The 25394-nt window shown below is 41.7% G+C and overlaps 1 protein-coding gene across 3 annotated transcripts in view; it reads right to left on the bottom strand.

The window, feature by feature from the left end:
• zdhhc21 (zinc finger DHHC-type palmitoyltransferase 21) overlaps positions 1-25394 on the bottom strand; it is a 48988-nt gene that overhangs the window by 9526 nt on the left and 14068 nt on the right. For all 3 annotated transcript variants that reach the window (XM_042332372.1, XM_042332385.1, XM_007891992.2), the window contains 3 exons: positions 13194-13305; positions 7070-7208; positions 5303-5419 (listed from right to left, as the gene is read on the bottom strand). In XM_042332372.1, the coding sequence (XP_042188306.1) occupies positions 5303-5419; positions 7070-7208; positions 13194-13305 (368 nt within the window). The remainder of the gene's footprint in view (positions 1-5302; positions 5420-7069; positions 7209-13193; positions 13306-25394) is intronic.

Below are 25394 nucleotides of genomic sequence, written 5' to 3'. Positions count from 1 at the left end.
GATAAAGGTGGGGGGAGTAGGCTCCACCAATGGTCTACATACTTTCAACTATGATCTCCTCAATCTCCCTGGCCTCTCTCTCTCTCCAACTCACTGAATCATTGCACAATTATGGCATCCAGTTTGATCCTCAGCTTTTCTTTCGCTGGCCCTGGCCAATACTGCTTTTATTCAACTCTGTTCCATCTCACATCAAATAACACCAAAACCCCTATCCATGCCTTTGCTACCTCTCCATAGACTTTTCTTCGTGCTGGTCTCCCTAGCTTCACCATCCACAAACTCCAACTTATCCAAAACTTGGCTGCCCACATCCTCACCTCACTAAACTCTGCACATCTATGAAACCAGTACTTGCCAGACTCCACTGGCTTCCAACAGATCCGACTTCAAGGTCCTCACCTATAAATCCCTTCACTCCCTAGCATTTTCCTATCTCTTTGATAGCCTCCTACTCTACTCCTCTGCTCACCCCCTCCACTCACCAAATCTGTGCTTGTTGCACATCGCCTGCCCTATCCTTGCAACCATTGTTGGCCGAGCTTTTAAAATCTACAACCTTAATCTGTGGAACACCCTCCCACTTCCCCTCTGTCTTGCAACATTTCTATCTTTCTGAGTCCCAGCTTAGAACCGATCTCTTCAACCATGCCCACGTGCACCTCTCCTTCCCCCTTTCCCATTAGGTCTCTGATCCCACCATTCAAAAGCACTCCAAGACATTATCTTACTTGAGAGTCATGATGTAAATGCAAATTGTTATAGATGTTGTTGGTCAGTAGGTGCTGTTCTTATTGTTCATATCAGGAAGGTTGTCAGGAAAGGTGGTAGAGACCAGCTCACTAGAATTAGGGGATGGCATAATGGCTTGGCTGCTATTGGTAGGGTGGAGGGGGCTAAGGTAGATGCCCCAAGAAATATACTTAGAGATAATCATTTAAAGTACCCATTTCAGCCAAGAGCCTTACTGAATTCTTTGCAGGAAGAAGTGGAAAATACACAATGCGGTCACCACTGGATGATTTTCATCTGCAATTTTACCTGCACATCTGCAAGAAGTTAAAAAAATTATTTATAACTTAACATTTAAAAGAAACACCACTTGCCAAATTTGGAACAAAAATGATTTTGTTAAAAAGAAAAACTCCTTGTGGCACTTTTTAAATTTGAACCAGATTTACAACACTGCAAAAAAACAGCTCACCATCACCCCCAGCCAGTTTACTCTCATCGCAATAATTTGTATAAATATTCTGTGCCTAGAATATGTCTAGTGTGCATAACTGCCACCAAATTCTCCTCAAACCAAATGAGCTGGTTCAAAATGGTCAATCGGATGCCAGTGCCTTGTAATCAGTTTCTCCCCACCTGGAAGAATGCAAAGCGATTGCAAGGTGCCAGAATGTCAGTCAGTCAGTCATTTTAATGGAGACAATTGGCAAGGTGGGTTTTGTGAATGCACAATTGGTTCCTGACGTTTATCTGTACGTGCCACCTTCTGCCTGGTCGCATCAGGCTTTTTGGCAAACTGTTGTTCCATAGTTAAACATATTCCATAATCTAACCCTATAATATAACCAGGTATGTATAATTACAATCTATCAAACTGGACAGGTTTAAAAAAAATACAATCCTGCACATTTGTAGAAACCTACACTTCCTTTCTCTGAAAGCAGAACAATGTGAATGTGAATTACATTAGTTGCAGTACAGAAATAAAACTGAGAAGTTCAACAGCTCCATCTTGTGGGACAATTTCATCACTTTCAAGAGCAAAAATCCCTTTTGTTTTGGGGGCTACATTTCAAGATTTTGGGGGAAATTCCTTTCACCATCACTAAATTTCCATTTGTATAATATTTGACCAACATTTTAAGATACATTCACTTTTCCACCTTCAATTCTAACTGTAATGCTACTTTAGTTGTATATTGTCGTATCTTGTTTAAAATCACTGAAATCAAGGAGTCCGTGCAAGTTAATTTACTGATCAAACCCTCCCCCTACCCCCACCACCACCATTGTAACCCCTCTTCCAGCATTTTGGGGCTTTACATTATGTATTTGCACTCTTTCTTCATTAAACGGCTTTAAAAGAGTCAGTCACTACTTGAAATTTTTTAAGTAGTGCATTCATGTTTAAAGATACACATTTCCTGTTCTATAAAGCTTTTATTCTGTGAAAACTTAATTCATTTGTTTTTTCCTTTGTTATTAAAGTCCAACTTTCATAACACAATAAAAGAAAAAACAATAAATTAAGACTGAAAAAAAATTAAAACAATTGCGTAATCTTTACTATGATTACGAAAAGAGGTTTCACTTTTTTAGATTTGAATAAAGTGCAGATAAAGAGATTAAATCATGCAAATGGAAGTTGAAATTGGAAAATTAAGGAATTTAGACAGCAAATATGGCAAGAAATAAACAGCCAAAATGAAGAAAAATAACTGAAATTGTACCACTAAAGCCATCATAACACTGGTACTTTATGCATAGCATTTCCTGTAAGCAAGGAATTTGGGGCATTGGCTGCACGCTTCAGTTTGTAACATTTCAACTCTGATGCAGTTAACTGGGCAAATATGATGCCCAGTTAACTGCAAAGAATATGATGTAAAGGTAGCTAAATATTCACTGTCAGAAAGAGTCAAACCTTATTAATCGTTTGGTCTTGCGACTTGGTGGATAGGTCATTGCAAATGCAAGACGAATTGGGAATTGGCATTGCATCAGAGTGAATGAAAGATCATTGTCTGAAGGCTCTAGTATAGTTGGACTTACTTATTAAATGAGTTGGACTTATTTAATAACAAAGGAAAAATAGTACCCAGTTCCCTTTGGCAGCTCCAGCAATAAACTCTGCATCTATCATATGGTCTTGCCTTTATTTAACAATGAGTCTTGTGCCACTGCATGGTCCTTGGCAGATGTTCAGATTTCAAAGAAGCACCAGGACAGCTTCTTGTTAAGATAATGAGAATGCATTCCTGATGTGAATTAAAACTATTGAAAAACCCAACTAGATAGTTATTTTTCTCTTTATTTTAAGATTCAACACTATGAATGCAATCAATATCAATAGGTCTTTTAAATTGCTCTAATACTTCATTCACCTTGTTCTTCATAACTGTGTTATAATACACGTTGTTATATAAGGCAGATTTGCTTAATACTGCTTAAATGGAGTGTGGACCCCATTCATTGCACATTCATACTGCAAGTCAGCTGCAGTGTAAAAATGGCCAACCTCTGGGTAATGAAGTCACTACAATCAATTCCTGTGGATTGACAGGGAGCAACATATTCAGTGACCTGATGAGCTGGCCAGTTGCAGGGGTGATTTGTGAATGTAGAAGCCATGTTTAATTATGATGACCCCTTTCCCATGCAGATAGGTATTTTACCCCTCACCCACTCCCTCACCACCTTTAAGACCCACCTCAAGACTCTCCCCTTCGACCATGCTTTCGATCTCCCTGCTTTCCCCCTGCCCTCCACCCTCCCCGACCCCCAGCTCGAGTCTGTAACTCTGTTGTCCAGCGCCTTGGGACGTCCTCCCGACATGAAAGGCGCTATACAAATGTAATTTTGTTGTTGTTGTTATGGACTCTAACTGTTGCCTCATTGTATTGTTATCTTGTTTAATGCTTCAACATCATGATCAACAACAGATTGGATGAAAATATAATTCACAATGTTTACTTGGCTTCAACATTCTCTGAGAAATTCATTCTTCCTATTTGATGTACAGAAAGTTCTCTCTTCCCAACTGAACAGTCCAGTCAGAATATTCTTGATCTTCTACTGTTCTCATATTAAATTTGACTCTCATTTGGAGCATTGTATTTGCCAGTGCTGGTCACTATTTGCATCTCCTTATGATAACCATCTTGATCATATCCAATTCTAACACTGATGGACAAATATCATTGTGTACTTTATAGAAACACACACACATATATATCACAGATATTCATGCAGACATTTAAAACTAACTTTTTTTCCCTACATGTTTCTTGCAATGATACCCTTTTAAAGCTAGATATTATTTGGAATGTTCTTTTTTCCCTGCCAGTGTCTACCCTCTCCTCAGGTGCAGTAATGCTGGGTAAGCAGGCAGTCTCTGGTCCTCTGCCAAAGTGGCTGGGTGCCCTCCTGGACCTAATGTAGTAGCTACTTTTCACTATGGAGTCCTGCAGCTCAGTGGTTAGAGCATTCGCCTGGGTTCAGTTCCCAACAGGGTGAAACCTTAGGTAAGTTCCACACGCCTGATAGTAATCCCTCAAAAAAAACAATAATAAATTGGTCACTTCAATTCACGATTGTACATGAGACACTGCTGTGCGCAATTGGCTGCCACATTTCTCCACAAAATATAGTCAATTCACTTTACAGTATATTCTGTGAAGCGCTTTGAGACATCTAGATGTGAAAAGCGCTATACCAAATGCAAGGATTATTATTATTATTAAATGGCATTGTTGTGTCTACTAACATATTTGCAATTTAATGTTTAAGAAAAAGTATGTCTTCTTTTATTAAGGTTTCTGAGCAGGTAAATAACAAACCTTTCACTCCCCTCCAGCAATAACAAAATACAGTAGACGTTGTTCAATCTATTACTAATTACCCGAGTATTGGGGTTGACTTAGCTCAACATTCTGCCGAGTAGAGTTTGTTAGTTAAATTTAATTCCCGTTTAGCATTTGCATATCCTAATTGATTTCAATCCTTAAATCCATCATCGCATCAGGCTATCTCGTTACTTTAACATAACACAATATTTTTGAAGCAGGGAATTGGCATAGGAAGCTCCAGAGTTAGCATCAGCATCAAATCAATGGGTCAAATAGCTGACTGGCTCCAAGATGATATGTTTGGAATCAGAAGGTCGGAATCGAGTCAACCCTCTGCAGTGGTGCCACTGGTCTGGTTCCTGAGCCAGGTGGGTCTAACGTACTACATGGTCCTGCTGATGTCAGCTTGGCTCAACAGTAGCATTTGGAGTGGCAGACTGGGGGCGGGACTCTTCCCAATTAGGTTCTGTTAACCTGTAAGCCGAAGCCCTAACAGGTAGGAGCAGCAGGAAAGCTTGCCAGTCAGTGCTTTCAATGGCAAGTTATGTGGTTTAGCTGCCTTAACCTCCAGCAGTATCCCAATGCTCACTCTGGGGTCCCCAAGATTGCACTTCAATAAGGAGACACTTTTCAGCAATATTTAATAGTTTTACCTGAAACGCCGAGACTACACAAACCAAGACAAGGAGGTTCTGCATTAGGATAACAGGAATCGTACTTACTGCCAGAATGCCTGTCAGCTGACTGTGAAAGAGGCTGAGCATCCCTCCGAACATCACTAAGGCCATGAAAGTGGATATCCGCAGCAACGCCAGCTCATGTCTGAGCACAAACTGCTCCTTTTGGGGAGGAAGAAATGATTGCAGCTTAAACTGAAAGTATTAAGGGCACAATTTTTAAAGAGGCTCATTGTAAGAGGATTAAATTAAGACCCCAGTTTAATTTGATTAACATATCTAACTGGGTATTAAATGCTGAAACCTGGTTAAAGCAAGAAGGATGAAACTGGAGCTCTCCTCAGACAATTTATAATGCTTTATGATGGAACAGGCTAGGCCCAAGACTTCTAGGCAAATCATTTATTTTAGGCCAGGAAGAGCATACATTTCAAACATAAACCAGCCAAAGGCTTGTTAGCTGGAAACCAGGGAAAAGTTAGAAGGAATCTTCACTCAGAGGGATGTTAGAGTTTGGAATTCATTACCACAGGTAACTATTAATAATAATCCTTGCATTTGATATAGCGCCTGATTACGTTTCAAATTGCTTCACAGAATACACTGTAATGTGAACTGTATATTTTGTGGGCGAAATTCATCTTTCAATTATTGAGGGTGAATCAATAGAAGCATTCAGAATAAGAACCTGAGCGGTAAAAACATTAAGTTATATGGGAAAAGAGCTGGAAACTGGGATTAAGTAAAGAGAGCAACTTGGAGAAAAAACAGCAGCAATAGCACAGACACAACAACAATAAAAATAGTAATAATAATAATAATAAATGTCAGACGAATGTCTCAAAGCACTTCACAGGATTTACTGTGAAATGGAGCGACCATGTATTATAGGCAAACAATTGCACACAAGACTGCCATGAAATGAATGACCAATTTTTTATTTGGGGAACTGTCGGCCAAGGTACAGGGAGAAACTCCCTCCTCTTTTTGAATAGTGCCATGGGATATTTAACATCTACCTGAGCAGGCAGTTGGAACCTCAGTTTAAAGGTTGGGTTACATTTGGTATGAAGGACAATGCTTACATTTAGTATAGTACCCTTCACATCAGAGGTCATCCCAAAGTGCTTCACTTATATTGCAAAGTGAAAAACAGAGTCTATGCTTGTATGAGGCCAATCTAAAGCCTACTACTTACAAAATAAAACATACTCATTCACTTCAATCTGCCTGGATCAGTCTTTCCCAGCAGGTCACACCCTCTGCATCCCAAACAACAACAACAACAAGATTCCATTTATTGAGCGCCATTCACGTCAGGAGGACATCCCAAGACGCTGTACAGTTGGGTCAGGACCCGAGCAAGGGGGAAATGGTCAAGGTGAGGGGAGGGAAGGGAGGGAGCGAGGAGGGGGAAGAGAGTCGAGAGGGGAGCTGAAGGCACGGTCAGAGAGAAAGGTCTTGAGACCGGCCTTGAAGGAGGAAAGGGAGGAGGCGGCGAAGGCACTGGGAGATAGAGTTCCAGAGCCTAGGGGCTGAGAGGCTGAAGGCCCGGCCACCAATGGTAGGGCAGTTGGGGCGGGGGATGTGGAGCAGACCGGAGCCAGAGGAACGGAGGGTACGGGCAGGTAGGTAGGGGGATAGTAGGTCGGAGAGGTAGGAGGGAGCAAGGCCGTGAATGGCCTTGTAGGTGAGGATGAGGATGAGGATCTTGAATTCGAAGTTTGTATGACATGTTCCTACAAATCTTCACATCATGCTTTGTACAATTCAAGTGAACAATGTAAAATTATGTCTAAGCAGCATTCTTACCTCTTTTACATTTATTATCGGCTGCAGGCAGTAATACTGAGAGAAATCCAGGAACAGTGTGATTAAAGTTAAGAATTGGGTATAGAAACACAGCTGCAGAAAGAGCCAGTGATTGTCCTCACCAACGCAGTTGTTGATCCTGTGAAAGGGGGTTGAGAGAGGGGGAACGGGGCAAGAGAAGGAAAGTAAAGATGTAATTTACAATTACAATAATCTGTCCACAGCATGTAACCAATAAACGTAAGGAACATGCAAGAAAACGCAAAACTTAAAGGCAATTTTTTTTTTGGTGAGCCAGGTCTCTGACGCACGTGGAAGGTATCCAAACCAAACTAAGAGTTCCACATACGCCACCTACACATAGAAATGCTTGTATTTTGGAAGGGAATGCATACTCTCTTCCCGTAGAGACAAGCCTGATTACCTAATTCTGGAGAGCATTTGGAGAAGGTTAGCAAGAGCCAAGGCTTCGCGAGCCCAGGTTTTTGTTTGGGTACTGCTGGAGGCTAACCAGTTAAAACCGCACAGCTCACTATTGATAGCACTGTCCAAAAAAGCTTTCCTGCTTCTTGTCCAGCTAGGACCACTCTATCCATTAGGGCTTTGGCTTGCAGGGTTAACAGGAGCTGAGTAGGAAGAGTCCCTGTTTCCAGTGACTGGTGTGCCCTTCCAGTCCTGCCGATGCTGATGGCCTGTCATCAGCAGTGCCCTGGAATACTGTGGACTCGCCTGGCTCAGGAACTGAACTACCAAGACCGTCACAGAAGGTTGACTTCATTCAGACAATGCATTGCCAAACAGATCACCTTCGAGCCAGTTCAGCTCCAAGGAGACCCCATTAACTTCCCTCCCCCCCAAGAGGATAGTCACTAGTTGGTCATTTGCCATCCAACAAGCTCAGGTTTTAACATAACATGTAGGAGCAGGAATAGGCCATTCGACCCTTCAAGCCTGCCCCGCCATTCAATCATGGCTGATTTTCTAATCTAACTCCAGCTAATAACCTAACCCTGTATTATCCCCATATCCCTTAATCCCTTTTGTAATAAGAAATATATCTATCTCAGTCTTAAATATTTTCAAGGACTGAGTGTCAACAACCTTTTGGGGTAATGAGTTCCATACATTCACCACCCTTTGAGTGAAGAAGTTCTTCCTCAACTCAGTGCGAAAGGGCTGGCCTTTGATTTTAAGGTTGTGACCCCTGGTTTTAGTTTCTCCAACCAGGGGAAACAATCTCCCACTATCTACTCTATAATGCCCTTTGATGATCTTATAGGTTTCTATAAGATCCCCTCTAATTCTTCTATATTCTAGAGAATATAGGCACAAATTGGTCAGCTTACCCTCCTAACTCATCCCCTTCATTCCTGGTACTACTCTAGTAAATCTACGCTGCACCCCTTCCAAGGCAAGTACGTCCTTCCTTAAATAAGGAGACCAAAACTGGACACAGTATTCCAGGTGTGGTCTCACCAGGGCCCTATACAGTTGCAGCAAGACTTCCCTACTCTTATACTCTAATCCTTTCATAATGAATGCTAACATACCGTTCACCTTCCTAATTGCTGCTGCACCTACAGACTAACTTTCTGTGATTGGTGTACAAGGACACCCAAGTCCCTCTGGACGCTAACACATTCCAATCTCTCCCCTTTTAAAAATAACCCGCTCTACTGTTCTCGCTACCTTAGGTGGATGACTTTGCACTTCCCTACATTATACTTCATCTGCCACCTACCTGCCCAATCACCTAACCTATCTATGTCTCGCTGCATTTTTTTAATGTCATCCTCTGTGTTGACACTTCCTCCAATTTTGTGTCATCCGCAAATTTAGATATGTTAGCTTGAATGTCCTCATCTAGATCGTTGATGTAGATGGTAAATGGCTGAGGCCCAAGGACTGATCCTTGTGGCACTCCACTAGTCACATCCCGCCAATCTGAAAAGGACCCTTTTATCCCTACTTTTTGTTTCCTACCCGTTAACCATTCCCCAATCCACGTTAATATGCTCCCCCCAATTCCATGGGCCCTTATTTTTTGGACTAACCTTTTATGCGGCACCTTATCGAATGCTTTCTGGAAGTCCAAATAGACCACATCCACTGATTCAAACTTATCTAATTTACTGAAAATATACTCAAAAAACTCTATGAGATTTGTCAAACATGACTTCCCTTTTGTAAAGCCATGTTGACTTGGCCTAGTTATATTGTGTTCCCCTAAATACCACACTACCACATCCTTAATCAATGATTCTAAAATTTTTCCTATCACTGATGTGAGACTAACTCGCCTATAATTCCCCATATTTTCCTTTCCACCTTTTTTAAATAGAAAAGACCTCACAAAGTGGATGGCAGGTACATTGGTTAATTTAGGATGGGTGCCTGACACACAGATTTGTTGAGCTTAGAAATCCCTTCAATAAATATTTACCCTTGTCAAAAAACATAAGACTCTCCAATGCTGAAAATGTGTCTATTTATTAAACTACATTGGCAAATGGGAACAACTGCAACTCACTTATGGTTTGTAAATGTGTATCAGAGTTGCCACCCTTTGGATGACATGTTAAATTGAGGTCCTATTTGCCATTTCAAGTAGATGTTAAAAATACTATGATACCTATTCAAAAAGAGTTTCTCCTGGTGTCCTGACCAACAGTCCACCAGATTAAATTGGTCATTCAGTTCATGGCTTTTGTGGTATATTGCTGTATGCAAATTGGATACCTCATTTGTCTGCAAAATACACCGTCACTGTACTTTGCAATAAATCTTGAAGCACTTCAAAACATTTTGGATGATGCGATAAGATGTTATGTCAAATGCAAAACACCTTAGTACTATACAGTGAGGTGTGGGATATGGCTCTCTATATTAGATCACAGGGTGGTGAATGCGGGGCAGGCTGGCACATAGCCTCATGGTATGTATAACCTGAAGCAAATGGTCCCAATTCAGAGATTTCTAAATAAGAAAGTGAACCAATGCCAGGGCTCATGTTGTGAGCAAAGACATTCAGAAGCTGAAATTCAATTCAGTCAGGCTTTCAAGGAAATTACATATTTCAAGTTTCTCCATTCCCCACCACCACCATCACCAACAACATATTCCATTTATATAGGGTCTTTCACATTGGGAGGCACTAGAAGGCACTAGACCACCACACACAGAATTTGTGTGCAAGTCTGTCTTCTGTACAAGGATTACTATTTTGCAACGTCCATGTACATCTTACTCCATTATTTTATATATAGCCATTTCTAGCCATTGAAGGTCATTAGTACTGCAGTATATCTAATCATTAGACTTCAGTGAGCTCATGCTTTCAGCCACTGAGCCCTTAACCTCTGGAACTCATTGCCTCAATCCCTCCACGTCGCCCTTTCTTATCTATCTTTAAATTCTACCTTAAAACCCATCTCTTCGACCAGCCTATGGTCACCTGCCCTTCCCCCTCCCTCTCTCACAGTGCAATCCTACCACTCTCAGCACTCCCAGACACGATCCTGCGTGAAGGGTGCTGTATAAACACACAGAGTAGCTGTTGCAGATTAGGCACAGAATTAACTGAATATTCATTTTTGACCACAAGAGGGCAGAACTTCTGTTATATCAAAGGATTAAGATTCATCACTGCGGTAAAAAGCTTCACAAGATTGATTTGGGTGAACAAGACCTTTCAGCCCATCCTATCTCATCCCCTCCACCCTGAAGCCAAAGACAACCCAGGCTCCTCTTCTCCACCACTCCTTCATCCACCTTCCCACATCCTGCATATTCTTCTCCTCGAACTCCAAACACAAGGAGATAACAGACTTCATCAGGTTCAAAGTTGGGAGATAATCCGACTGTCCCCTCTGCCCTTGCTACTGCCCATCCCCGGTCTCCTCTCATTTCCCCCTTCAACCCCATTTTTTCTTATTTCCTCTCCTTCACATCTCTTGAATAAAGCCCACAACGTGCTCCCTCAACCCCATCGCCGCCCCTCTCCTGATCGCTCAGCTCCACCTCATTGCCCCGATGCTAACAGATATAATCAGCCTCTCTTTGTCCACTGGCACAGTTCCCACCTCCTTCAAAACAGCTGTCATCACCCCACCTTCAAAAATCCTTCCCTCAACCCTTCGATTCTAATTACTATCTAATCTCCAATTTGCCTTGCCTCTCTAAAGTATTGGAACAAGTCATTGCTTCCTTGGTTCCTTGCACAAAACCCCTCTGCCTCTCTTTCTGCCTCCTCATCCTTCTTGACCTCTGTTGCCTTTGATACTGTTGACCACTCTATCCTTGTCCACCGCCTTTCCTTTTAGCTCCGCCTTCACGGTTCTGTCCTTTCTTGGTTTCTTTCTTACCTATCCCACGTCTCTTTGTGTCTGCCAACGGCTTCTCCTCCCACCCTCGCACCATGTGCAGCATTCCTCAGGGCTCTATCCTCAGTCTTTTCCTCTTTAATACTTACATGCTTCCACTCAGCGATGTCATCCGCAGACATGCTAACTTCTACATGTATGTGGATGACACCCAACTCTATTTCTCTTTCTCCACCTGATTCCATGAACATTACTGTCCTGACCAATTAATTACCTGTGAGAAATCAAGTTCTGGATAAGAGCCGACTTTCTCCACTTGAATGTCAACAAGACAAAAGTTCTCCTGCTTGGCTCCTTTCATCGCCTTGTCACCTCATGCGCCGACACCATCAAGCTACATTGATGCACACTCCACCTCACGGAGTTAATACCGAATCTTGGTGTTTTGTTTGACTCAACTGTCCACTGAACCCCATATCTGTACTCTTAACTTGTTCAGCTTTCCCCCACATTCAAAACATTCCCTACCTCTGCACTAGCTCTCCCCTTGGGCTGCCATGACCCTCATCCATGCTTTCATGTCCAGGCTTGACTATACTAGCTGGACTTCCCAACTCTTCCCTACACACGTTTCAGATCATCCAGAACTCTGCAGTTGATGTCCTCTCCCACACTGGGCTTCATGTACCTATACCCCAAACTTTACTAGGCTCCACTGGCCATCCCCAAGAGGATCGAGTTCAAGATCCTCGTCCTCACTTTTAAATCCCTCCACGGTTTTGCCCCACCCTATCTCTGCGACTTTCTTAAACCTATCAATCCGCTCGTTGCCTCTGCTCGGCTAGCACTGGCTTACTCCATGTCCTCCACCCTGCCTGTCCCGCCATTGGCATCCAGCCTCCACTCTCTGGAACTCCATCCCGGAGACACTCATCTTCCTTCCTCATCTTGACGTCCTTTAAGATCGATCTCAAAACCACCCTTTTTAAGACAACGCCTTTGTCATCTTTCCCCTCACCCTTTGGCCCCACCCTCCTGAATCCAACCCCTAGCACTGGTACTAACACTCGACTGTCCAGCACCCTGAGACGTCTTCCCGATGTGAAGTGCGCTATATATTATGAGTATTATTATTATATAAATGCAATTATTTGTTGTTCCAGAAAACCCATCTCAGTGTCTCTCTCATGACAAAATCATCCTGCTTTATAAACAAATCCACTATCCTGGCCTCTAGCACCTTTTCTGGCAACCTGTTCCAGTTGTTAATTACCCTCCGAGTAAAGAAAACTTCCTGGTATCTGTCCAGAAATTGCCCTTTGCAAAGCTAAACTGACTGTCTTGATGCATCCTAAAATGTGGATCTGGGTTTACCCTTTTAATCCCACTTACCATTTTATACATGTTTAACAATTTATTCACAAAACAAATGCAAGTCAATCTAAACGAATGTCTGCCAATGGCTTCCTGTCTTTTGGGGGAAAAAAACATTTTCAAGCTAAGTCTGTGATATTACAGTGAAGCCTTGCTTTAACGTGGTGGGTGAGATTCATAAAATTCATCCCACACTTTAGCAATGGGGCGTGTGGGGGATAGGAAGAGGGAATGGGCGATAGTCAGTTTTACAGTCTAGTGAGCAGGTTGAACACATTTTGTAGTTCAAAATATTTTTTTTAATAAGTGAAGAAAACAAATCTTCAATGGTGCAAATTCATTTTCCTTGAGTTGGAGAAGATTGCGAAAGTCCGTAAATTACAACCAGAAACCGAAAGCCTAACTGTAAGGTTACAGAGGACACTTACCAGGGACAGTGGTGATCCATTTTCCGAACACAGTGCCCACATCGGCTGCAGTGGTGAGTTCGCTTTGGCCTCATCTGGTTACATTTATTACACATTTCCCAATATTGTCTTTCTGCAACAAGACCGATGGAATTCAAATCAGAGGCTTTTTTTAAAAAAATCCTAAGAATCACATGACAGTACACCCCCATGTCCCCCCCCCCCCCCACCCAGCACCAACACCATCAAAAAAAAGTCTCTCAGTTCTTCAAGACTTAATTTCACCAATAACCACAGGTTTTGAAGATCTGAAACAATATTGGACTCAGTTAAGAACGGTTTCTAAAATGGGGTTTAAGTGCACCTTGCAATGGAATGGTTTTGCCACCGGGGGGAGGAAGAGCTGATCCCAATGTTTTTCCCTAAAGACGGAAAAAAGCACAGGAACGTAGCACTGGAATCACCCATTACTGTAATGATTCTCAATCCACAACATTCTCTAATTGTACATTTACTTTTAAAGGGATATCTAGCAATTGGTCTAACTAGTCAGTCCCAATACTATGTTAACAGGCTCTACTGCAATTCCTTCATGGTCTATTCCCTCTTCAATATGCTGACAAAATACCTCCACTGACTCTTTGGTTTGTTTTTTGGAAAAGCGTTATCTATACTTCTCTACTGGTACTTAAAATGGACTTACATCAAATTACAGGTTAATTGAACTGCAATTTCAAGTAGCACCAAAAGCAATGTCAGAAGATAATGAGATTATCCTATTGTAAAGACATCACCAAAGGCTCGAAGAACAACACCAACCAACATTTCAGTCTAATACACTCACCACAATTTGCATCGCTTTTGTGAGAGAGAAGTATACAATAATAATAATCCTTACATTTAGAAAAGCACCTTTTTTTGTCTGGAGGATGTCCCAAAGTGCTTCATAGGATATAATGTAAAGTGTAGTGACTGCATTATTATATGCTGTGTGTAACACACAGACAATGTATAATAATAATACTTACATTTGATATAGCGCCTTATCAAATTTTTGAGACGTCTCAAAGTGCTTCACAGAATATACTGTAAATTGACTGTATATTTTGTATCCATCCACCCAAGCATCTGGCATATCCATGAAAACCCAGAACACCACATTAATCTACACATACTCACACACACAGGATGTAACAATTCCCATACCCATAGCCAGCAATGTGGCCTCAAGGAGACTCCTTATTATTTCTGCAACCACTTTGATCTCAACACACTTTCCAGCTTATGTCCTTAATGTAAGGTTAGGATTTCGAGGCAAATTAGATTCAGGTCTGTAGTGTTAACACTAACAAACCACATTACATCAACCATGCAAGAAAACAATTAAATAGTCACTTCTGAGAACACTGGGGGTGGGGGGATCGGGAGAAAGAAATAGGAAACAAACAGCAAGGCAAATGCGTAGAAAGAAAACCACGCACATCAAAATGTCCGGGTGCAAGGTTGAAAGCCAGCAAAAAACAATGACCAATGTGTCTCAGAACTTTCTAATTAACTGTTAGCGAAATTTCGTGTTACCTCGCCTGATTCAAAAAACCTGTAAAGCTAAGCAAGGTTCAATCCCCAAGCACCATGCATAAAAACAAATGGGGCATTAATGCCCCAGGCACAGCAATAATGGAAGGTGAACAATGTAGCAGTATTTCTTCCTTTGCTCAATGCTCCGAGCAGCACTCCTTGCACAGACACAGGAGGTCAGTTCTTTACTAAGATGATACAGAATACGGGGGCCATCTCAGCTAGTGCAGCATGCAAACTAGGGATGCATACACACTGTGTTCCTATGGCTATGCTTGAAACAGGAAAACAGGAAAAAAACTTTACAGGTTTTTTTGAAAACATGACATCCAAAACAGTTACACTTAAGTGAACAATTACTTAGCTATTACCATGTAGGGAGCACAATGCGTCCATTGGCTTCTTTCCAAAAATATGTGAACATAAAAACAAAAAGTGTTGGGAGAAATCCCGCACAAGAAGAAAGTGTAAATTACCTTCTGATAAATATCTAAGTTCATTGGTCTGAAAAAGAATAAACAGCGCCTGTGCCAAGACAGCATTGAATACCTGCAGATTTTGCTGACACAAAAAATACAATGAAGATATCTCTTCTCTATATTTGTGTTAGCAACTGTATAGCTTTACAGGAAATCCCAGATAGCTGCCGCCTCCCCCCACCCACAAAAAGTGAGTAATTTCCTGGTCCATTACAACATCATCAATTAACTGTGTTCCAACTGTGTTCCACACTAACTGGTTGACATGGAAAAAAAGCATTGCATCCTGGGGCCAGGATGTTGTTCTGTACTACAACCCCTGGGACCTTGCTTTCAACAAAGCCCAAATTGATAGATTGAAAGTCTCCTTTCCCGGCTGGTTGCGAATTTATCGATGACACAGGTTTCGGCCAGTCTCAGTCCAGTTCTTAGTGGGCACGTACCCACAGCAAGACACAATTTGATGAATAAGCCATCTAAATCACAAGAATTTTTTTTAGAATAAGCTGAAGGCTTTGTAGCAAAATATAGAGGTAGATTTAGCAGGGTTTCGGAAGTATCACGGGCATTAGCTCTGAAATTAGTTTACAATGTTCAGTGCGGCCTTTAGGTGGCACAGAGTGAGAAGTGATTTAATGATCAGAAAAATGTAAATTTTAGAATTCGTTGCTACAAAAAGAAGCCAACTTTCAGGTTCATTGGATCACTGCACCTCTTGCTTTGCATATAACCATGAAGTGATGTTAGTGGTCCCATATGAACCACCTGCAAGTGGAGGAAACTCCCGCTATCATGCCTCGCTGCAATGCAAGTTTGAATTTTCTGGATCCGAACCACTATGAAGATTATAATAAGGTTGTGCTAGTTTTGAAATGCTGCAAACTTTACTCAATAGTAGAGCAAACAAATAGGATGAGGCTGCATTTTCCCTTTCCACACAATAATAATGTTTCTGTCCAGGTGTCGTGATTGTACAGTATTTAGCAGTTTGGTGTCACAACACATAGAATTCAGAGGTTTTTTTTAATTATTGGGTTGACAAGACTGAAAGTCTGCATTCTGACACATTTATACTAATAATCCTTACATCTGATAAAGCGTGTCATCACATGGTCGAAATGTTTCAAAGCACTGCACAGGATTTACTGTAAAGTGTAGTTGCTGTGTATTTATAGGCAAACCTGGCAGCCAATTTGCACACAGGAAAGTCCCACAAACAGCCATGGAATGAATGCCCAATTTCACCTGCAGGACTGTTGGCCAGAACACTGAGAAAAACTCTCTTCTGTTTTCAAGTAGTATCACATGATCTTTAATGTCCATGTTCCACAATCTACACAACCAAATCATAAGGCATTTTACTATGCACAGTAAAGATGACATTTGGCACATTTCCCTTCTAAGTGACTATCTGATTGTGTGCCAGCCTAGCTCAGTGGTAGCATTCTCGCCCCCGAGTCAGTGGTTGTGGGTTCAAGCCCCACTTTGGGGCTTGAAATCACATAGTCTAAGCACAGTGCAGTACTGGGGGGCGGGGGGGGGGGGGGGGGGGTGTTGCATTGTTGGACATGCCATCCTTCCAAAACCAAGGTTTAAGAGACATTAAACCAAGGTCCCATCTGCCGTTCAGGTGGACGTTAAAGATTCCAAGTCACTATTCAAAAAGAGAAGGGAGTTTCTCCAGTGCCCCCAGAAAAAAATCATCATTCACTTCATGGCTGTTTGCAAGACATTACTGTGTGCAAATTGGATGTCACATTTCATCCACAAATAGTCACTACTCCACAGTATATCATGTGAAGTGCTTTGGGTCGACCTCCCGACATGAAAGGCGCTATGCCAAATGGAAGGATTATTATTAACTGTAGCATGCTATGCAGGAGTTTTTAAGAAGGTATGAAGACATACAAGCATCATACACCATGTACCATGCACTACAGACTGTCCCTGACTTGTATGCCGCACTCCCTTAACAATGACTGAAGATGGTAATCCATACTTCATACTGAAGAATGTTGTGAGCAAACAGCTTTAAGAGTTCATTCGATCGGAATCGCAACTGTGTCCGTTGAGCTTCTCATTGCCTGGTTGAAACATTAGATAAAACTACATCCTAGGGAAGATCTATCGACCAAGGGTGAATAAACAAGTAAATACTGTAACTCTATCTGCCTGCCTTTCTTCCCCCACCCGCAAATTCAGCCTGGTGGTAGGATAAGTTAATCATTAACACTAAACAATTAAGGTAAGTATAGACTAAAGTATGAGCATCAACTGAAATTTCTCTCCTCCCAGAAAATAAATAAATGCTCACTTCACACCCCTCCCTCCCTCCCCATTAAACAGATTGCTCAAGAACTGATAGGACTTTCCTTACAACCTTTTGGGAAGAAGTTTAAATGATTAGGAATCAACACTGTCCACCAGTCTTAGTCCATCAATCCTCAACCTACCTCCAGAGCAAACACTTTGCACTCATGGAGCACCTTTCACAAAGCAGAGCATCTCAAAGCACTTTACAAAGACAGAGTAGGAGAAATTGTTGAGTTCTTACAGAACCTGTCAAGTCCCACATATCATAATTTGATGGAGGGAGGGGTGGGGCTTCCAATCTGTTAAAAAAAATCCAAATACTTGAATCGAACAAAACTGTCCAGCTCACTCCAATCAGTACAAAGCGATGCTTACCATCTTTCTAACATTTCACATCATCTTACATGCTGCATTGTACTAATTACTGACAATTAGAACAACTGTCAAAAAGATGCTTATTGGTGAGCACGGGTCATGTTACTTAATTTGATGTAACAGTAATTTGCCAGTAAACCAATAACCAAATATAAGGCCATAATGGTACATGACAAAGATTTTGGATGAAGAGGTCCTTTGAGCCATTTCAACAACAACCATAACGACTTGCATTTATATATTGTCCTTCGCACAGAAAAGCGTCTCAGTGATTTCATTTCATTCTTCCAGAACACCTGCCCTACTGACCTTCCGTTACAATATCAAGCCGTTTATTAAATGAGTCCAGGCTCCCAGCCTCAACCATTGATCCAGGTAATATTTTCCTATCATTAATTATCCCATTCGTAAAAATAATATTTCCGGGTGGTGGTCTAAAAATTGCTGTTTACAAACCAGAACATGTGGCCTCTGGTTCTGTTTCCTTTAAAAGCATAAACGTCTATAAGGTCGCGTTCGAGATCTCTCTTTTCAAGGTAGATTCCTAACTTCTCTAATCATTGCTCACAGCTCATTCCTCAAAGAATAAAGATCATCCTGACGCTTCCATGTCCTGGGCTGCCACCTTAAACTGCAGTGACCAGTACTGTACAAGGTATTCCAGGTATGGCCTAACTGGAGAAGTTGAGCACAATGCCCAGGGAGATGACCTCAACTGATCTGGCAATATTGTTCATCGTCTGACTGTAAGCAATAAGTTAACCAATTCCCTTAGGCATTTCAACATCATCCTTGGCAAGTTCTATGCCATCTATGGAGTACAGGTGCCTACTATTCTCATCTACTACACATAAGATTGAATGTACAGCATGGAAGCAGGCCATTCAACCCAACTAGTCTGTGCTAGTGTTTATAAGTCTCCACCCACTCTTTATTCCCTTTCATACACTTCTAGACCCTTCTTCCTCGTATATATATCTAAATGTAGTACCTGGCATTTATCTATATTCAATTTAATTCACCAGTTATCAGCCCTTGTGAGTATCATAGCAGGCTTCCTTTGTAGGACCTTTGCTGCCTCCTCTGAGTCTTAACTTGGTACATCTGAAAATGTATCTATTTTACATTGGGAATGCAAATCCAGGACATTAACATATACAAGGATTGAGAACCTAAGATACCTCATTTAATGGCTCCCCCCTGCCCCCCATTTTGACCTAGCTTCCGGAACAAAAAAGATCCACTGCTTCCTTTCCTTCAATCAATCATGAATCCATATCCATGTCTTATCTTTGACACCCACTGACCACAGTTTGTGAAGGAGCTTTCCACATGGTACTTTGTTAAACTTCTTTTGGAAATCTAGGTAAACTACATTATATGGCTTCCAACAATCAATGTAGAATGCTTTTGGCTCAGAACAGACCACAGGGATTATGAATTAGAAATAAAATAGCAAATAATGTACCAAATGTCTCTAAATTTTATACAGAAAAGCTCCAATAAGAAGGTACAGAAGGACAGCCAGTACAGACTACTAATAATAATATTTGAAATAGCATTTTTCATGTAATCGAGATGTCTCAAAACACTTCACAGGATATACTGTAAAGTGGATTGACTGTTTATTTTGTGAATGAAGTGCAGTTGCTAGTTGTGCACAGCAATGTCCCAGAAACAGCCATGGAGTGAGTGACCATTGTTATTTGGGGGATTTTGTTGGCTAAGACACTAGGAGATACTCCCTTCTCTTTTTCGAACAGTGCTGTGGTATCCACCTGAACAGGCAGATGGGATCTTGATTTAATGTCTCACCTGAAGGACGCTGCCTCTGACAATGTATCACAGCCCCAGCATTGCATTGGAGTGTCAGCTTAGACTATGTAATTACAAGTCCCAACCTGAAACCTGAACCCACAATCTTCTGACTCAAGAGGCGAGACTGCTCCCACTGTGTCAAGCTGACACACTTTAAGACTAAAGATAGATATTCAGACTGGTAGTCCACCTGGCTTAGCTGGTAGCACTCTTCTTTGAGGCGGAAGGTTGTCGCTTTGCTTTAAGTCGGATTTGGCTGACACTCAAATCAGTGTTAGCAGAGCGCTGCATGTTCATAGCTGCTGTCCTTCAGAGGAAGTGTTCAACTGAGATCCCATCTACCTCTTGGGGTAGACATTAAAGTGTCACTATTCGAAAAGAGAAAGCAGTTTCTCTTGGTATCTTGGCAAACAATCCCCTTGATATATTTGGTATCAAGTGAAGTCCTGTAGCTCAGTGGTTAGAGCACTCGCCTTGCAAGCGAGAGACATGGGTTTGATTCCCGGCAGGGGCAAAACCTTGGGCAAGTTTCCTTACTCCACACGCCTGATAATAATCCCTTAAGAAAAAAAACCAATGATAATTTGGTCACTCAATCCACGACTGTTTGTGGGACACTTCTGTGCGCAATTGGCTGCTGCGTTTTGCCCACAAATATACAGTCAATTCATTTTACAGTATATTCTGTGAAGTGCTTTGAGAGATCTACAAGACCTTAAAAGCGCTATATCAAATGCAAGGATTATTATTATATATATTGTTGGTGATCAACTTTGTGGCTGTTTGTGGAATATTATTGCGGGCAAATTGGCTGCTGCATTTGCTGACAAATAGTACTATACTTCACTGTAAATCCTGTCATGTGCTTTAGATGTCTCAACACCATCATAAGGCACTATATGAAAGTCAAAGATTATTCATTATTATGATGTGAAAGTATAGTATTTAAAGAAAATTAGTTCTCAAAGTACAATAAGTGGTGCAGTGGTCTGGCTAATTAATACACCAACTGGAAACATTAACTCGCTTTACGAAAGAAACAATGCACCAGGGTCTGGCAAGAACATTTTATTTGGAAACATTGTGACACCAACAGAATTTGGGAAATGAAACAAAGTATGAAGTAGTAAAATTAGTAACATGAAACTAGTTTTCCATGTGGAAAGTTCATCTGTGGGTGTGGGGTGAAATGTTCCATGTTCACATTTTCCCCTTCCTTCCCCCTTAGGTATAATGCGCTGGACAGTCACAGAGTTAGAATTATGTTTAAATAGTCTAGAATAGCATCAATAACCACAGAACACCTGGAAGAAAATATCCTACCTAGTAGGTAGTGTCAGGTGCCTGGCTCAGTTGTTAGCATTCTCACCTCCGAGTCAGAAAATTGTGGTTTAAAGCCCCAAGTCTGGCCTTTGAGCTCAGTCTAGGCTGACACTTCAATATAGTGCAGAGGGAACTAAATCGAGGTGTACAATCTCTCTCTCTCTTTATCTCTTTATCTCCCCCTCTCTCTCACCTCATGTTAAATCAAGGTAGGTGCTCTCTGGCTGCTCAACTGGACAGTAAATGCATGAAAAGTTGTAGCATTGGTCAAAAAGAGCAGGGATTCTCTCCCCGCCCCCACCCCACCCTGTATCCTGGCCAACAATTTTCCAGTTAAATTGCTCATTCACCTCCCTGTCATTTGTAAGACATTGCTGTGTGTTAGTTGGCTGTGATCATCACAAATATTTAGTGATGACTGTAAAACACTGCAAGATGTGTCAACATAAGGGGTTTTATCAAATGAAAGCATTATTCTTATACTGTACAATCTTCAGTATTTAGAACACACCAAATTCACTGCGTTTCTCATTTCTTTATGCCTGAATTTGATCCAATACTGATGAGTAGAAATATTAACAAACTTTCATCATAGAACATTGAAATTACACCTAGTCTTAGCCTGTCAGACTATTTCATCTTACTTGTGGAAAATTCTTAAATTCAGTTTTAATTTTGAAGCAGTTTTTTTTAGAGCCAAAGTAAAATGGGCTAAGACTAGGAAAAATGTCAGGCCTCTGGTCTCCTGACTTGGATTCCTGGTCAAGCATTTCTCAGACAGTAACAGTCTTTGAAGGTTACTTTTCCCTGGTTGGTAAAAGCAACAGTAATCATCAGAAAAGATTAAAAATTGCCATCAAAATGAGAACACTTCCTCCCTACCATTTTGGTTGCCGCACTCACAACAAAGAGTCATTGAAGAGACAGAACCACTCCACATACCACATGCTTCTCCCCTGCCGCTGCTCGAGAAAATGATGAATAGTTCTGTACTATACATGGCCAGGGAAAACACAACAGTAAGGCACTAGCCAGAGATGCACATAAAAGTATGCTCAGTTTCTATTTCTGAACAGCTTAATCGCTGCTGAACAAGCAGAGATTTCGGGAACATTACAAATAGCATTGAGTACTGCCAGACACAGCAGTGTCCTCTGCAGCGCATTACCCAGTATAACTGACCTCATAAGGTTGTCCTGCATTTACAATTACAATGGCCCACTGCAAATCATAAACATCCTTGCATTTAGTATAGGCCTTTCACATTGGGAGAATGTCTCAAAGTGATTCACAGGATTTACTGTAAAGTGTAGTGACTGGGTAATTGCAATTGAATGTGATACCCATTTGCATACAGCAATATTCCACAAAGCGAGAACCACTAAAAAAAATAAACTCAAGCAGTATCACAAAGAAATAAGCTATGAAGGTCATGACAGGGTAAATAGAAGAACTCAAGAGGATTTTTTTCACCCAGAGTTGCTGGGAAATGGAATACGAGTAGGGTGGTGTAGGTTTCAGGAAGGAAGTAGACAGGTTCATTAAAAAGAAAGGGTCTTGTGGGGGATAAGATGGGGTGGTTTCTGATTTCATCTCCTTGCTCTGGGAGCCAGTGCGGACTCTCCTTCTACACTATAGAAGACTTCTAAAATCATGGGGGTGAGAGAAAGGCAGTTAAATAGGGTTAACACAAATTGGGGGATCAGACAGAGAAAGATATTTCTCATCAGTGATAGAATATGAAAATATCTGCTTAATGCTGTATCACATTGGAGTGTTTTGTTACTGAAGTCATTAATGGTTTTGCGATCAATTGAGGTTTGGAAATAAAAATAGAAAGCGATAATTATCACGGTGTCTTTTCACAAATGTTTTCAAGAATGTAACAGGAAGTATTAACCTGTTATTTTACTAATTCAGTGACTCAAATTTCTCAATATCATCTCTTACGTGACAATCGAAAATCATCTAATGATATGTAAAAGCACCTTCTGCAACCTTCACTTCACAGCAAATTAAACAGATCTGAGCTGTCATACTCAGGAATGCACAATGCCTCAGGCAGTAGAAATAAAATCTTACCTGCAATTCATAAATATGATATTCAAGATAGAGATGTGCACTAAAGAGTCCTCCTCCCTGTTCACTAAGAAGTTTAATTTTTATCCTGTGAAGCGCTTTGGGACGTCTTCCTGACATGAAAGGCACTACATCAAATGTAAGTACAGTATTATTATTCTTATTATTATTAATAATAGCTTGCAGTTTCTTCATAAAATTCCCAACACTACTCTTCTCTACTCACTGAATTCCTTTGTCCAAGGTTCCCAATTGAATACCTTCCACCAAGTTGAGATGTCACCAAGCAACTTGGAAGCCTCGTTTCTCACTTATTTCAATGCATCCAAGCCCAGCTCGAATTATTCCAGGTTACATCAGGCATAAGCAATACAATACAAAATTACATTTGTAAAGCGCCTTTCACGTTGGGAGAATGTCCCAACGTGAAAGGCGTTGGGATGTTCCAACGTGAAAGGCGTTGGGAAGTTGGTACCTGAAGGAATTCTCTATATCATTATTTAGCTTAACCCTCCGCATGCTACAGAAGTGTTTACTTATCCAAGTGAGCTATTATTCAGGAGTCAGTGAGAAAGGGGAAATGGTTCTTACTCAAACCTGACTGGACACCAAACATTCCACCTCCCCACCATCCCCCTTCCTCAATCTGCACTGTATCAGCGTGAACAGATGGAAGCCTCCTGCATTTTGAACTAGGATGCTGTTCTATCAATACATTTGCATTAAAGTGAAATCATGGTTTTATTTCACTGAATGTCAGAGGATTAGTTTACCCTTTCTAAATGATGGTGCAATCCAAACAAAGTTATGGAGATTAATTTACATTCCATTTCCATAATACAGCTATTATGTAATAGTGAAAGATAAAAACACTCTGCATTCCTTTATTTGTATAAAATATGCATGCACTAGGTAGGAGGGGGCAAGGCCATGGATGGCCTTGAAAGTGAGGATGAGGATCTTGAATTCGAACTTCTGAGGGATGAAGAGCCAGTGGAGTTGGGCGAGGGTGGGGGTGATGGGGTCACGGAGCCTGGTGCGTGAGAATACACGAGCTGCAGAGTTTTGGATGATCTGCAGCTTGTGAAGGGAAGATTTGGGAAGGCCTATGAGGCACACACACACACCCCCACACACACCCAAACACCCCCCACACACACACCCACCACCCCACACACACACCCATCACCCCCACCCCCACACACACACCCCCCATACACCCCCACCCCCACACAACCACCACCCCCACTTACACCCAAACCCCACACATACACACCCCACACATCCCGCCAACCCTAGACACCCACCTCCACACCCCACAAACCCCTACACACCCTCATCCCCTCCCGCACACACCCCCAACGCCCACCGACCTCCCCACACCTACCCCCACACACACCCAGTCCCAACCCCACACACACCCACTCTCCCCCCACACACACACCCACCCCCATCACGCACACACACCCATCCCCACACTCACAACCATCTCCACACACAAACACCCTGCACCCAACCCCACACAAACACACACACATATACACAGCCCCCCCACACATACACACCCCCACCCCCACACATACCTAACCCCACTCCCCCACACACACTCCCCACACACACACTCTCATCCCTCCACACACAAACACCACCACCCCCACACCCCCACACTCTCATACCCCCATCCCCACACTCCCACCCCCACTCACCCCCCACACACACCCCCACCCTCAAACACAATCACCACCCCCCCCCCCCCACACACACACACACCAGAAGGTTTTGATACAATTTACACAAGTAAAATAAATAATTAAACTGCTTCCAAGAAGTGCTTTATACTTTCTGTAAAATGTAGTGACTGCGTAATAGGCAAACACAGCAGTCAATTTGGGGCAAAGCAATGACCCACAAATAATCAGAAGGTGAATAATGACGATGATAATAATAGCTTTTTATATCGCGCCTTACCATGCAATATATTGTAAAGTGGCTTGACTGTGTAATTTGTGTGCAAATGAACAATTAGGCAGAACAACGGTTTAATATTTCATCCACAGGACAGCATTTCCAACAATGCAGCGATACCCGAACACACTGGATTGTTAGCCGAGACCATGATCCCAAAATCCCCGATTCTGGACTTGAACTGTGCAAGTATTTCCATTGATCAAATTGGAGCATTAGTTATTTTTACAGTAAATATTTTAAGGCAAGGGATAATGTAAAATATTTTGCTGGAAGAAATGTTTCAACATTT

Source organism: Callorhinchus milii, unplaced genomic scaffold (genome assembly GCF_018977255.1).
Source record: "Callorhinchus milii isolate IMCB2004 unplaced genomic scaffold, IMCB_Cmil_1.0 Scaffold1, whole genome shotgun sequence".
Taxonomy (NCBI): Eukaryota; Metazoa; Chordata; class Chondrichthyes; order Chimaeriformes; family Callorhinchidae; genus Callorhinchus; species Callorhinchus milii.
This window is presented reverse-complemented; position numbering and strand designations above follow the sequence as displayed.